Raw genomic sequence first — 12,958 nt, 5'->3', positions numbered from 1 at the left:
ATATACTTAAGTCCAAAAAATACATTTTTGATTTCCTGAAACTTTAATTAAGTAGCTATTCTATCGTTCCTTGGAAAACTGCAGTTGTTTTGAGGTTTGGTGCTGTCTTTCCCTGACAATCTCACCGTTATTTCATGTGAATGTGTTCCCAGCATGCAGCTGTGTGGTCATGTGTCCCACAGTCCACCTGACAGCTAGTCAGATTTAAAGGTGCGGTCACTACAGCAACACATTGAAAGCTTTACTGTTTTCTCTTTAGAATCCACTGACCACTTGGCATGGGCACTTTTATGATCGCGTTTCCCCCTTGAGCTCATTGTTAACAAGCCATTGGCGCGCACAGAGAAGCTGGTTTGAACCGGATGGCCCAGCCTGGGCCCTTTCTCTTTGGACTTGTGTACTTCAGACAGGCCCGGAGCCCCCGCTGAGCACTGCCCGCCAGATGCCCCACTGAGACACATCCTCACTGAACCCGACCTCTTGCGTAACACGTCTGCACTGTCAATGTTACAGCTGGGAGTTGACACATTCAGCCTCAGTCTGTCTGGAGATATTATATAGTCACGTTATTATTCATTTGAGAAAATGATAACGACACATTAAAGAATGCAGGCAACTATACATAAAACATATCTTTTTTATCATTTATCTTATAGGTGACTACCAAAAGAAAGCACATGATCGTTCCGTGAGTCCTGTTATTCCAAGGTAAGTTATGTGGAAATATGAATGCGTGAAGCTTTGAAGCTTTTCTATGCTATTTTGTATACTTTCCATATACAGTGCCTAAATACTTTTTGTCATGTTAGGGCATAATTCTGTTCTTAAATCACATTTGCATTAGATGACCCTTCATAAGCTTTGGGCTCTATGGGAATAAACACTTTTCAAAGGACATTTTGTGCACATTTGTGTATACACGTGACTCGGGTCATTGATGGAAATGATTCAGTTTAGTGCAGTGTCTACTCTTGTGAAAAGAGTTCATATAGAAATAATATACTTTAAATTAGAACAATATAATTGCTTTAAATTTTCATTAAATGCAATTAGCTTAACTTTAGAGTTATTTTGACCCACTTAAGTAGGACTTAAGCACATTATATATTATATTTCATAAATACTTCTACACTTTTATTGACTATGAAATATGGTTAAAGTGCACTGCCAAATGCACTGACAAGCATTCATGGCAAACTAAAATATACTTTAATCTAATTTCTATTGAAACTTTTGTGTCACATATTTGAATATGTTCAGCAGTTAAAATATACGGATTTAAATGATAAATGTCATTTATAAATCATAAATGTAATATCGAATAACACACGAGTTAAAATTCTAATCAATTACTTTGTGCTTCAGTTTGTTAGTCAACGATCAAAATAAGTGTACTTTTTTAAAGCATGACAAAGGATTATTAAAATGATCTAAAATGTACGTATATATAAACCTTTTAATTTGACATTATTACAAAGTACACTTTTTAAAAGTGTACAGAAACGGTCATCAAGTCGCCTATTTGATATAATATTATCTGGGAGTATAATTTTTTTAAAGCACACTTTTAAGATTTGAAGTACACTACAGAAATACAATTAAGCACACTTCTTTTCCACAAGGATCATATGGGCAAGTGTAAGGTAGTTCTTGAATATAACAGAGCTATGTTTCCTCCTGCAGAAGGCCAGCTTTTAGATACATTCCTGGTAAGGAGAAGATGGAGAAGACTGAGGTAGAACGGCCACATGCGGTAAACGGGAACCCCGTCCCTCCTTATTTCAGCAAGACCAGCAGTTCGGAGTGGAACAGCTCCGATGACCTCGCCGGTCCCTTTTCCGAGCTGGAGGACTCGTTGTCGCATGCTGACATGCCTCCTCAGGTTTCCTCTCGGACTCGATCTCTCGCCACGGGTCCACCGGTGCCTCCGAAACCACACGTCTTGAGTTCAGAGACCCGACGACACCTCCCGCAAGATCCCTGCCCGCCCAGTCCTCAGCGCCTTCCCCGGAACGGCTCGGCCCTGTCCCAGAGCATCCAGCAGAAGTGGCTGGAGAACTCGGCGGAATCGCACATGATCTCGTCGGACACGAGCTCCAAGTCTGGCTCTTCTGATCAGGAGAGGAATGATCTGTCCGCTAGTGAGGGTGAGGAGAAGTTCTCCATCGTTCCCAAACCTGTGGTCGGCTCTCCTGGGATCCCCACCACTTATTTCTCTGTGGATAACTGCATGACGGACACTTACCGTGCCAAGTACTATAAAAAGAGACCCGGGCTTCATATGATGGTGGACTCTAGAGCCGGGGATCACAACTCCTCTGGTGAAAGTGATTATGGGGAAAGAGTGTCGCCGTCTCCTTCAGAAACACCATCGCACACCAGAGTCATAGCTAGCGCAGGTAATGCGAGTCTCAAATACACATCCCTGCTAATGTGTAGCGGTTGAAACCATAAACCAGTGGGATCAGTTCAGTCACTGTTGGTCATGCGGTCACTTCTAAAATAACATTGAGATTAGTGATCGTCTTAAGTTACAAAGTAGCAAGTTGATTAATCATTCATTTATATATAGTAATTTATTAATGTTTTAAATATAGAATTTCTGTAAATGGATAGACCAAAAGACAAACAGATGGATGGATCAGGTTCTCTGATGCTGATTAATGGTCACATGACATGCAGTTAAACAAATCAAATGTGTGGTGTTAGTATGTGTTGATTTGTATTTATTTGGCAATTCAACGATTTAATTATTTATTCGCGTTTTATGAACTCCCGAACCCCCTGCAGTTCCTTCACAAACCCTGAATCCCTTTTTCTTTTTGCTTTTTTATATCAATATTAGGGCTGCATAACGATTAATCGCAACTAATCGTTTGCAGAATAAACGTTTTTGTTTACATCATATATGTGTGTGTACTGTGTAAAATAATTATGTATTTATAAATACACACATGCATGTATATATTTAAAAAATATTTACATGTTTATATTTTTATATTTAAATATTTGTTATATATAATTATAAATACTTCATATATAAATAGTTTTTTTCTTAAAATTATACATGCATGTTTGTGTATTTATATATACATAATTATTATACACAGTACACACACACATATATGATGTAAACAAAAACTTTTATTCTGTAAACGATTAGTCGCGATTAATCGTTTACAGCCCTAATCAATGTTAATAATAAGATTGTCCTATTCTAATCAATATAAATGAGTTGGGTTGAAAGTAATCTAAAAGTAGTCAGAATACATTACCTAAAGTGTAATGTAGCAGATTACATCACCAACTACAATTTTCATTCAATCTACCAGACTCCAATTTGTACGTAATCTACCCAACACTGTGTATAGATATTTTACATTCTTATGATCTCCCAGATTCACCAAGAATAGAGTTGGACTTGAACACTAGTCTGATCATACTGATATAATGTTCTTTTTCTTCTCAGTTCATGCTTCCAGTAAACCCACTGCTAAATGGAACCCGGTTTCAGTGAAAGGACTGGACGAACACGGCTTTCTATGACATCAGGTGACGTGTGTGAAACACACAGCGCTAGTGATGAAGCGCGGACGCTGAGACCCCTGGATGCTCAATGGCCTTCTCCTGGAACATGTCTTTCTACACTTTGGGTTGTGTGTGGCAGTATCAAACCGTACATTTGCACATTTTCAAGCCAAAAGAGAACAATATTACCTAACTTAGAAGAAAATATCCCAGAACCCTCAAATAGAACTAATTAAGACTAACAAAATGAACAGAAGTGAAAGAATAAGAGTGATGGAGTGTTGTACGACCCCACGGTGCGTTTGTTTATGAGGAGGGATGAGTTTCTGTTCACTGCTTCTGATTTTCTCTTAAATTGTTTAACGTTTGGATTGTTTTTGGACGGCAGAGCTGCTAAAAGATTTGATTGTATTTTCAGAGGGTGAAGCTGCTAAATGTGAAACCATTCCTGTATTTGGTAAAAACTCATTTAAATGTTTCATGGCCTTTTTTGTTGGTTTAGGTGTGTGATATCAATTTTTTTATTTTTTTTATTAAATTAGTCCCTGATCAGTTATTAAAACGGGCCACTTTAAATATTGTCACCCTTCTATCATGATGAGTTTTTCAACCAATGTGCACAGAAATCATGGACACTGGAGATCGTATGTCATTTGTTTGTAAATGGTGGAACTTGACTTTATTTGGGCACATGAAATGACTTTTTTTCTTTTCATATTTGGAACAAGTTGTACATTTTGTCATTTAGTTTTTATTTGTATGATATTTTGTATATTTCTTGGCAGAACACTGAATAGTGCCTTATTTTATACGTAAAGATGGGATAAAGGTGTTTTTATCTTATGTTAACTTTTATAATATTGTAGCTCCTTTTGGTTAAGAACTTTTAATAAACTGATTTATTTAAGCATAACATGGTTGCCTAATTTGTGTGAATATTTACACTAAGACACTTTCAAAAACATTTGAATGTTATTCTCACCATGGCTGTATTTGATTAAGAAAAAAAACAGTAAAAACAGTAATATTGTGAAATTTACAGAATATTGTAGAATTTTCAGAATCATTATTCCAGTCTTTAGTCACATGATCCCTCAGAAATCATTCTAATATGCTCATTTGCTGCTCTAGAAACATTAATTTTTATTATCAGGTTAATATTTTTGTGGTAACAGTTTTTCATGATTCTTCAACTAATAGGAACTTTATAGACACTTTTTGTTACAATGTAAAATGCATCCTTGCAGAAAAAAAAACCTATTGAGCCCAAACTTTCAAATGGTAGAGTTCTTAAAAATAAAATAAAATATTGCTTATCGATGTTAATCTCTTGTTATGAACTATATGCATACTATTTATTTTAATTCAACAACAGAGCCTAGAACATTTATTGTAATTCTTCAAAGATGTATATTTCAGTCTCGGACACAATTATTAGGTAGCAATAATTTCCAGAGAAATCAAATTAATAGAGCATTAATTTCAGATGTCATTAATATGTCAGGAAATATTATTCTAAAGTAGGGTTTTTTGCAGTGACAGTATTCAGATATAAATAGCAATCATTGAATGAACTAAAAAACTAATGCTAGCTAAAAAGTCTACATAGCTTCAAAATCTACGACCATTTCTTGAAAATCAGTCCCATAACATACAGCGCACACACAGTAATAAATACAGAGATTGTAGCATATATTACATTTACATTACAACACATGACTGTCCTCTGAGTTAGAAAAGATGTGGGCTGCATCTTAAAATCGCACACTTCCCTATTATATAGTGTGTGAAAATCAGTATGTGACAAAGGAAGTATGTCTGAATGCACAGTTCTCATAAAAGAGTGGGCAAAAAATACCTGGATGACCTACTACTTCCGACGAGATTCTGAAGTGCGCATCCATGCACACTTGACTATCCCATGAGGCCACGGGAGAGGATTTATGAATGGCAGTGAAGTGACGTAACTGACGCTGGTAGGTCACATGATAATGTAGTACGTCCAGATTACATCGGTACTATATAGAACATTATTATTTTTTAGCAGTCGTGAAGTAATTACTTGTTCAAAATAAGTACCTACTCAAGAGAGTGCGATTTCAGACACTTGGACAAAGAAACAGTGAGTTGACAGCAAACCGTTGTTAATGTGGCCTGTGCTGTTCAGCAGAATCAAACCACATTACAGGAGTCACATGACTACTGTGCACTAAACAGTGAGAAAGTCTTACATTTGAACATAACACACATAACGGTGTCCCTTTCCTTTCTTACAATCTCGTATCTGCCATTTCGTCTTCCTCCAGACCAGGACACACTTCCTGGTTCCCTTCTTCCTGTTTTTGGGAGGGCTCCGCCTCCAGTTGGTGTAAGTGACAGGCTCTCCACCCACCCACTCCCAGCGGCCTTTACTTTCACGATCGTTCAGACCTGCGGTTCGAGAAAAGCAGAGCGATGAGTTCATGTTTAAATCGTATTGCGCTAAAGAACCTCAACAAATGTTACATTCATCGTAATCACACTGACTGCAAAGTTAAGTTTTATTCACAAAAAAAAGTTACCAATCCAAAAGGGTTTTCTTTCACTGAAGTCCCACAGCCAGTCCATGTCTCCTTTTGACAAAACACTGACCAGGTTTCCATTGAAGCTTGAGGAAACAAGTAGTTAGTTAGTCAACATTAAAGTCACAAACTTGACCATTCTTATTTTTTTGGGAATACTACAGTGTTTATTATATAAATGATTTATTCGTGCACATCATTATGCACAAAATTCAAGTTCCTCATAATCTTTCATCAAAATAATTTCCCCTCCATCTTGCAGCGGCATCTCTTCGCTAATGACGCGTTCAATGGCGTGGGGGGCGGGGCAACCTGTCACTCACATGAGATCCACCAATAGCAAATCACAACCATCCAATCAATTCCTCATAGAGCTGCACGATTAATCGTTCAAATATGGCGATCTCGATTCAAACACTCACACAATCTTATTCGGAAATGACAACGATTCAACTGTCTATTAAACCTTTGACACGTAGCTACGATCACATTCAGAGCAGTTGTCATGTTTCAACCACACATTATGCTTATTTCTGTGTTACAATAATTCTAATTATCACAGAAGTACTGTGATAAAAGTTTATAGTTCAGATATAGCCTGATGTCTATGGTAACAAATCACCGCTTCAAATAAAGATTGTATCAATTACATCGTTACACCAGCAGGAGGCGACAACGCATTGTTTAAAAAAATCACTGTGTCCGAAATCGCATACTGAGTACCGGTAGGTACTACATTTGATGCAAATTTATTTATTGACCAATTAAAAAGTATGTTCTATATAGTATAAATGAAATTGGGACGTACTACATCCGCCATGTTGTTATTGTCACATGACTTACCAGCATCGGTTGAATCGCTTCACTTCCATTCATAAATCGTCTCCTGTGGCCTCATGGGATAGTAAAGTGTCCATCGTTTGCTAACTTCAGAATCTCGCCGGAAGTAGTAGGTCATCCTGGGACTTTTCACCTAATGTTTTTCGAGTACTATGTATTCTGACAAACTGCTCTGTTGCCATGTTGTTTTTCGCATAGTAGGGAAGTATTCGATTTCGGACACAGCGGATGTGTTTGTCATTGAATCATTCGTTCAAGAGATTTGTTCAAAAACACTGATTCATCACTAATGAAACAAATAAAGCCTTAATGAGTGAGTCATTGAATCATTCATTCAAACTGATAAAAAAAAAAAAAGAACTCAAATGAATGAACTATTAAATAGACTGCAGTCAATAACATTTTGTCAGAACCTCTAGTAAATATCATGTTATTTTGTTTAGTTGTCTGTTCAGAATCTTGGGAGAATTGTGATCTTTATTTGAAAAAATGTAAACGTGATTCTCAATTTATTCAGAATTGTACAGCTCTACGGCCAAAATCAAGTCCTTGACAGAATTGGGCTAGTTTTAAACTGTTGCCGCAGGTTTTTTTTTTTTACCACATGGGTTATAGGTTTGACAAATCTTGCATAAATTATATTTGACCAAAAAAAAACGCTTAACGAAATATGCTATAATATACAAATGATAAAACTGTGCTACGTTTGTTTATTATCACTACGATATACCTAGTTATTTTAAATTTGGATATTAGTGACTGTAAAATATGTATTTTATATACGTATATGATGTTTAGGATATATGCTCATTGGGCTACTTTTAGGCTATTTTTAATTGGCCATGCAGACCAATTATGCAGACCTGGCAACCCTGATCAAGTCCCAGCCTACTTTTTAGCTTGTCACAATAGGGAAGAAAAGACTTGTTTCATGCCAACTTTAAAAAAATCACACATATTTGATATCATCCGACTGGAGGAAATCAAAGACTGAAAAAAAAACAAAACAAAAAACAGGTCCATCATACACTACGCAATTTTCTGTGAAATCTGTCGAATCAAATCAGCAGACTGGCTCTGATATTCAGCAACTACTGACGACTCATCCAGCCTTATAAGTCATAATTGTTTTTGAGCGTGTTGTCTTACCTTTCTCTGCAGGCCCGCACCGCAGCGCTCCACGTGGCTTTGCGCTCTGTGCTCAGAATATAACAGAAGTCGTTGTGGTTCGTCCATCCTCGAGGACATTTCTGTGCTTTCACAGTCTGAGCGAGTACAGAAAACACATGAAAATATTCAAATCATCTCATGAAATGTAGAAACTGTAGATTTACTCTGAATCTGTATGTGAATGACCTCATTAGTAGGTGTCCAGGGCCTCCAGGAGACTCCATTACAGTGAAACATCTGACCGGAGGTGTCGTTGTAGTGGAGGAAGCCACTGAGCTCTGGAGTGCAGGGTTTAGAAGAAGGCTTGGGAGAGAGAGGCACCAAACACAGGTTTATTTGCTAAAAGATTACTCTAATTAATCGGATGATTTCAAGACACACTCACAAAACTCTTACCCGAGTCCCAGAAGGCTGCAGAACTCTGTCCGTTTGCTGTAGTTTTGTCCTGAGCGCAGGAGCGCGCTGCTGCCCCCAGCTGGTCACCTGCACCTGTGCCTTTCTGTCAGTCCTGGAGTCAGCGTTGTCCTCCACCGCCATCGATACCATACCGTGATACTGTAAGTTATTGATAATATTAATAATAATAACAAAATTATAGTATCAAAATGTAAGATAAATAATGTTCTCGGATATAACCTAGATATATCTAGTCACAACTGCAGCTACACATCTCCTCTACTGCCTTTGTGTTAATCCACTTACTTTGTAAATGACATCAGATCCATGACGAATGATTTCTGAAGGCTGAACCTGTGGATGAAAGTGCTTTAGAGTATTCAGAATATATATATATCATATGCATGTATGTATGTGTGTATATATATATATATATATATATATATATATATATGTGTGTGTGTATATGTATATATATGTGTATATATGTATATATATATATATATATATATATGTGTGTGTGTGTATATGTGTATATGTATATGTGTATGTATATATGTGTGTATATATGTATAATGCGTGTAAACAAATTGCATTTAGATATAATAAAAATTAAATAAATGTTGCCATGGCAGCTAAGAGAGATAACTAGAAGTACTGAAATTATTAAAACTAAAATGACAGTGAAGCTAAAAAATTAATAGAAGACTATATTTCTAAATAGAAACTAAAATTGAAAACTGCAAATATTTAAAAGCTATTAAAACCACTATAGTATATCAAATGCATAGTATGCTAATTTTATACCATAATAGTATATAAATGGTATAAAAGGCATTTGTCGATCGGAAAGATATTGAGTACAGAGGCTTTTTCTGTCCTGGTTCGTTTGAAACGCCCCATATTCACAGCCCAATGAAGCAGTATCAGACTCATATTCTGACTAGAATCCAAGTATGACTACGTCAGGCTAATCAATATATATATGTATAATCATGATATGTATAATCATATTAACTTACCACTTTTCCATTCCCAATGACTCTGAGTGTTTTCTTTGTAGTGGAGGGCGCTTCAGCTGTTATATCTCCATCACCTCTGATATATCCCTGAGAGAAAGGTAATGTTTCCACCTGGATGGAGCCGTGTTGAGGGTACGGACCTGGCTCAACCTCCTGGCCTTGAATACCAGATCCTGCTTTGATTCGGCTCTCTCTGCACTGCCCTTTAGAAACACCCAACAAATGACCTTACAAACATAACGTGACGTTTCATCATCATGTGAAAAAAGTAGGATAATAATTTTTTGCTATATTCATTAAAAGAACTGTTCAACCAAATATCAGTCTTCTGGACAATCTGCACTAACCATGTGTGTCCTTTATGAGGATGGTGGCTTTAGATTTGTCTTGCAGCACTGCAGCCACCGGAGATACCAAGGTAACCTCAAATTTCTCATCACCTTCCTCTAAAGAATCCTGAACAATCTCCACTCTCCATACTCGACTGACCATCCCTGAGAAAAGACGCAAGGACACGTTAACAATGATTCAAGCATTGAATTAATTAGCTTCTGTAGTATTGTAGCATCTCAAGTCATTATTATACTTATTTAAAGGGGTGGTTGATTATGATTTCGGATGTCCGGGAACATGATTTATTGATTATCAAGACAGAATATGCTAATCCATGACTAGAAGATAACTCCACATCAGCTACATAAATTCATCAACTAACCATTCAGAAATGTCCCGTTTGCATTCTACATGTTGTCACTTCTTCTTGAGTCTCTCCATCTTTGTATGACTCCGGTTTGAACATAAAAGGCTAAACGTTTTTGAAATGTTCAGTGCGTGTCTGCGTGAGGTAATCAGAGCTGCTAACACAGAGCTCTTGAAGCTCCGCCCTCTGTGCCGGGAGCAGCAGCTCATTTGCATTTAAAGGGACACACACAAAAACGGTGCGTTTTTGCTCACCTTCAAAAAGTGACAACTTTAACATGTTTCAATTTACCTGGGTCAAACTGAATCAAAGATGAAGCCGGTATAAAATCCTTTCCAGCAGATGCTGTTAATTCTTTCACCTATGGAGAATGAAAACAATATATATTCAAATCCTTTTTTCAGAAGAATAAAAGACAATCAAATAAACCACAAAATATAGGCTATACTCTATACCTGTACAGTCACATAAGACGAGTCCTGCACATTCCCCTTCCTCTGGATGGTTAGTGAGACTGACCCCTTACTCTCACATATTATATACTCAGACCTGGTCAGCTCCACACTGGCCCAGCTAAACTCCAATCTGACAGAGGGAGTAATATTACACATCCTAATATACACAAACAACATGCCATTCAAGTGTACAGTATGTGTGGAGGTGTGCTGTTCCATTAATACACTGAGAAATACAAAAACATTATATTGCTATAAGAAACGCCTATTTATGGGCAATGGATTTTTTTTTTTTTTAAACAACATTTCAAAGCGCAAGGTTTACTTGTGAGAGGGTCCAGATATGCCCAGTGCATCAGACACGGCAAACTCCAGGCTGTCAGTCAAAGCGTCCAGAGCAGAGTTTATGATGTAGAGGATATTCCTTCTGTTCAGATCCCTCTGAGAGAAACGATGCCTCACAAACTCACCTACAGGCATGTCAAAGATTATACAGGGTGTAAATACATTATTACAGACAGGAAGACTAGATCTAGATAGACGGATACACAGACAGACGGACCTCTCACCATTGGTATAATTTTCCAGGTATCCAAAGTAAGGCGGTCTGAGGATGTGATAGATCAGATCACCGTCTGCAGAGTTCTTATCCTGAGCCTTGAGCTCTCTGGAGGAAATGAAGATCCCATAACGACCGTCTTTGAGGAGCTCCACTTTCCACAGGGTTTCCAGCACCGTTATCTGTGGAGCTGAGCTGTCGAGAGCTTCAATCTGTGGCACACACACATCATTACAGCAGGATTAAAAGTTGGAAAACAATGACAGGATACAAGTTATGTTTGATATGCATTTAACAATGTATGAAAAATATATAAATACAGAGCTAATTAGGTGCTAAGACCTATGTCTCTGTAGTCAAAAAAATTTAAAAGGCCTGCACTCCAAAAAAAATAAGTTTATTAAGTTCAAACAGGACTGGAAACGTGCATTCGTCAGTGTACCAATTCACTGTTCTCAGTGGTTATATAGAAAACACTACAAATCTTCAGGTGATCATATTTAAACAATCCACAGTTCAACTCTATGGGCCCTATTTTAACGATCTGAAACGCAAGTGTCAAAGCGCAAGTAACTTTGTGGGCGGATCCCGGCGCTGTTGCTATTTTCCCGGCGGGATAAATGACTATTGCGTCTGGCGCAAATCTAAAAGGGGTTGGTCTGAAGTAGCTTCATTATTCATAGGTGTGGTTTGGGCGTAACGTGAAATAAACCAATCAGAGCGTCCTCTCACATTCCCTTTAAGTGCAGGCGCTCGTTCCATGGCGGATCGCTATTATAACGGCGGGTTTGCCAGCGCACGCCAGGAGCGGTTCACAGCCGAGGAGACCGACGTTCTCGTCAGGGCCGTAAAACACAGAGAAGTGACATTGGGGATGATGGGAGAAACCCACCCAAATTAGCTTCGGTTAAACAGGCGTATAATTTGGGTAAATGTGTAGCCTAATCTAGATTTTTTTTTAAAAATCTAGATAGATCTTTTTCACATCTTCACGGACACAACAATGATGTCCCTCGTGTGTTAATATTTTTCCTTGTAATAATGTATGATTTGCAAAAATGAAAACTGCTGCGTCTTTTTATATTAGATCTGCCTTGAAGGTGGACGTTTTGTATTATTTTCATGTTATCACTGTGAAGCTGCTTTGATACAATCTGTATTGTAAAAAGCGCTATATAAATAAAGGTGACTTGACTTGACTTTATAATTATTAGAGAATCAAAGTGGATGCGAGTTAACACGCTACATTATGGCCAAGCACGCGCCCTTAAAATATCATATCACTAACGCGCAACGCGCCGCTGTCTTTAGAATGTTTTTTTCCTGGTCAGTGGCGCAATTGCTTTCTAAAACTGGAAAATAGCACCAGGGCAGTTTTGCGCCGGAACACGCGTCCTCTTTGCGCCTAACTGCCCCCGTGAGCGCAAGTTCATTCACTAATTTACCGACGTGCGTCTGTGGAGGGAAAAGTCCGCTGTGCGCGGGTGCAAAATAGGAATGATACATGCATCGGTGTTCAAAGTCAATTGCGCTGGGTGCAAGATAGGGCCCTATATCTCTCTATATGGCTCTGACACACATGAGCTCTTGAAACCCCACCCCCTCTGCAGCAGCTCATTTGCATTTAAAGGGCCAGGCACAAAATGGTGCGTTTTTGCAAACCCTCAAAAAGTGACAACTTTAACATGCTATATACAAATATCTGTGGGGTATTTTGTGCTAAACCT

The 12,958-nt window shown here is 37.9% G+C and overlaps 2 protein-coding genes across 3 annotated transcripts in view; one reads left to right on the top strand and one right to left on the bottom strand.

Moving 5' to 3' along the window:
• The window catches only part of usp53a (ubiquitin specific peptidase 53a), a 57,092-nt gene extending 52,634 nt beyond the window's left edge, over positions 1-4,458 (top strand). For both annotated transcript variants that reach the window (XM_079589426.1, XM_079589427.1), the window contains exons 16-18: positions 657-708; positions 1,684-2,399; positions 3,470-4,458. In XM_079589426.1, the coding sequence (XP_079445552.1) occupies positions 657-708; positions 1,684-2,399; positions 3,470-3,546 (845 nt within the window). In that variant the 3' untranslated portion in view covers positions 3,547-4,458. The remainder of the gene's footprint in view (positions 1-656; positions 709-1,683; positions 2,400-3,469) is intronic.
• A 630-nt stretch (positions 4,459-5,088) lies between these two features.
• frem1a (Fras1 related extracellular matrix 1a) overlaps positions 5,089-12,958 on the bottom strand; it is a 52,719-nt gene continuing 44,849 nt past the window's right edge. The window contains exons 27-38 of the mRNA XM_079589416.1: positions 11,242-11,443; positions 10,998-11,142; positions 10,673-10,802; positions 10,509-10,578; positions 9,865-10,011; positions 9,518-9,720; positions 8,802-8,849; positions 8,496-8,654; positions 8,286-8,402; positions 8,079-8,194; positions 6,090-6,175; positions 5,089-5,958 (exon numbers count right to left, since the gene is read on the bottom strand). Coding sequence (XP_079445542.1) covers positions 5,756-5,958; positions 6,090-6,175; positions 8,079-8,194; positions 8,286-8,402; positions 8,496-8,654; positions 8,802-8,849; positions 9,518-9,720; positions 9,865-10,011; positions 10,509-10,578; positions 10,673-10,802; positions 10,998-11,142; positions 11,242-11,443 — 1,626 coding nt within the window. The 3' untranslated portion in view covers positions 5,089-5,755. The remainder of the gene's footprint in view (positions 5,959-6,089; positions 6,176-8,078; positions 8,195-8,285; positions 8,403-8,495; positions 8,655-8,801; positions 8,850-9,517; positions 9,721-9,864; positions 10,012-10,508; positions 10,579-10,672; positions 10,803-10,997; positions 11,143-11,241; positions 11,444-12,958) is intronic.

This window comes from Phoxinus phoxinus, assembly GCF_949152265.1.
Source record: "Phoxinus phoxinus genome assembly, chromosome: 2".
NCBI classification, from domain to species: Eukaryota; Metazoa; Chordata; class Actinopteri; order Cypriniformes; family Leuciscidae; genus Phoxinus; species Phoxinus phoxinus.
This window is presented reverse-complemented; position numbering and strand designations above follow the sequence as displayed.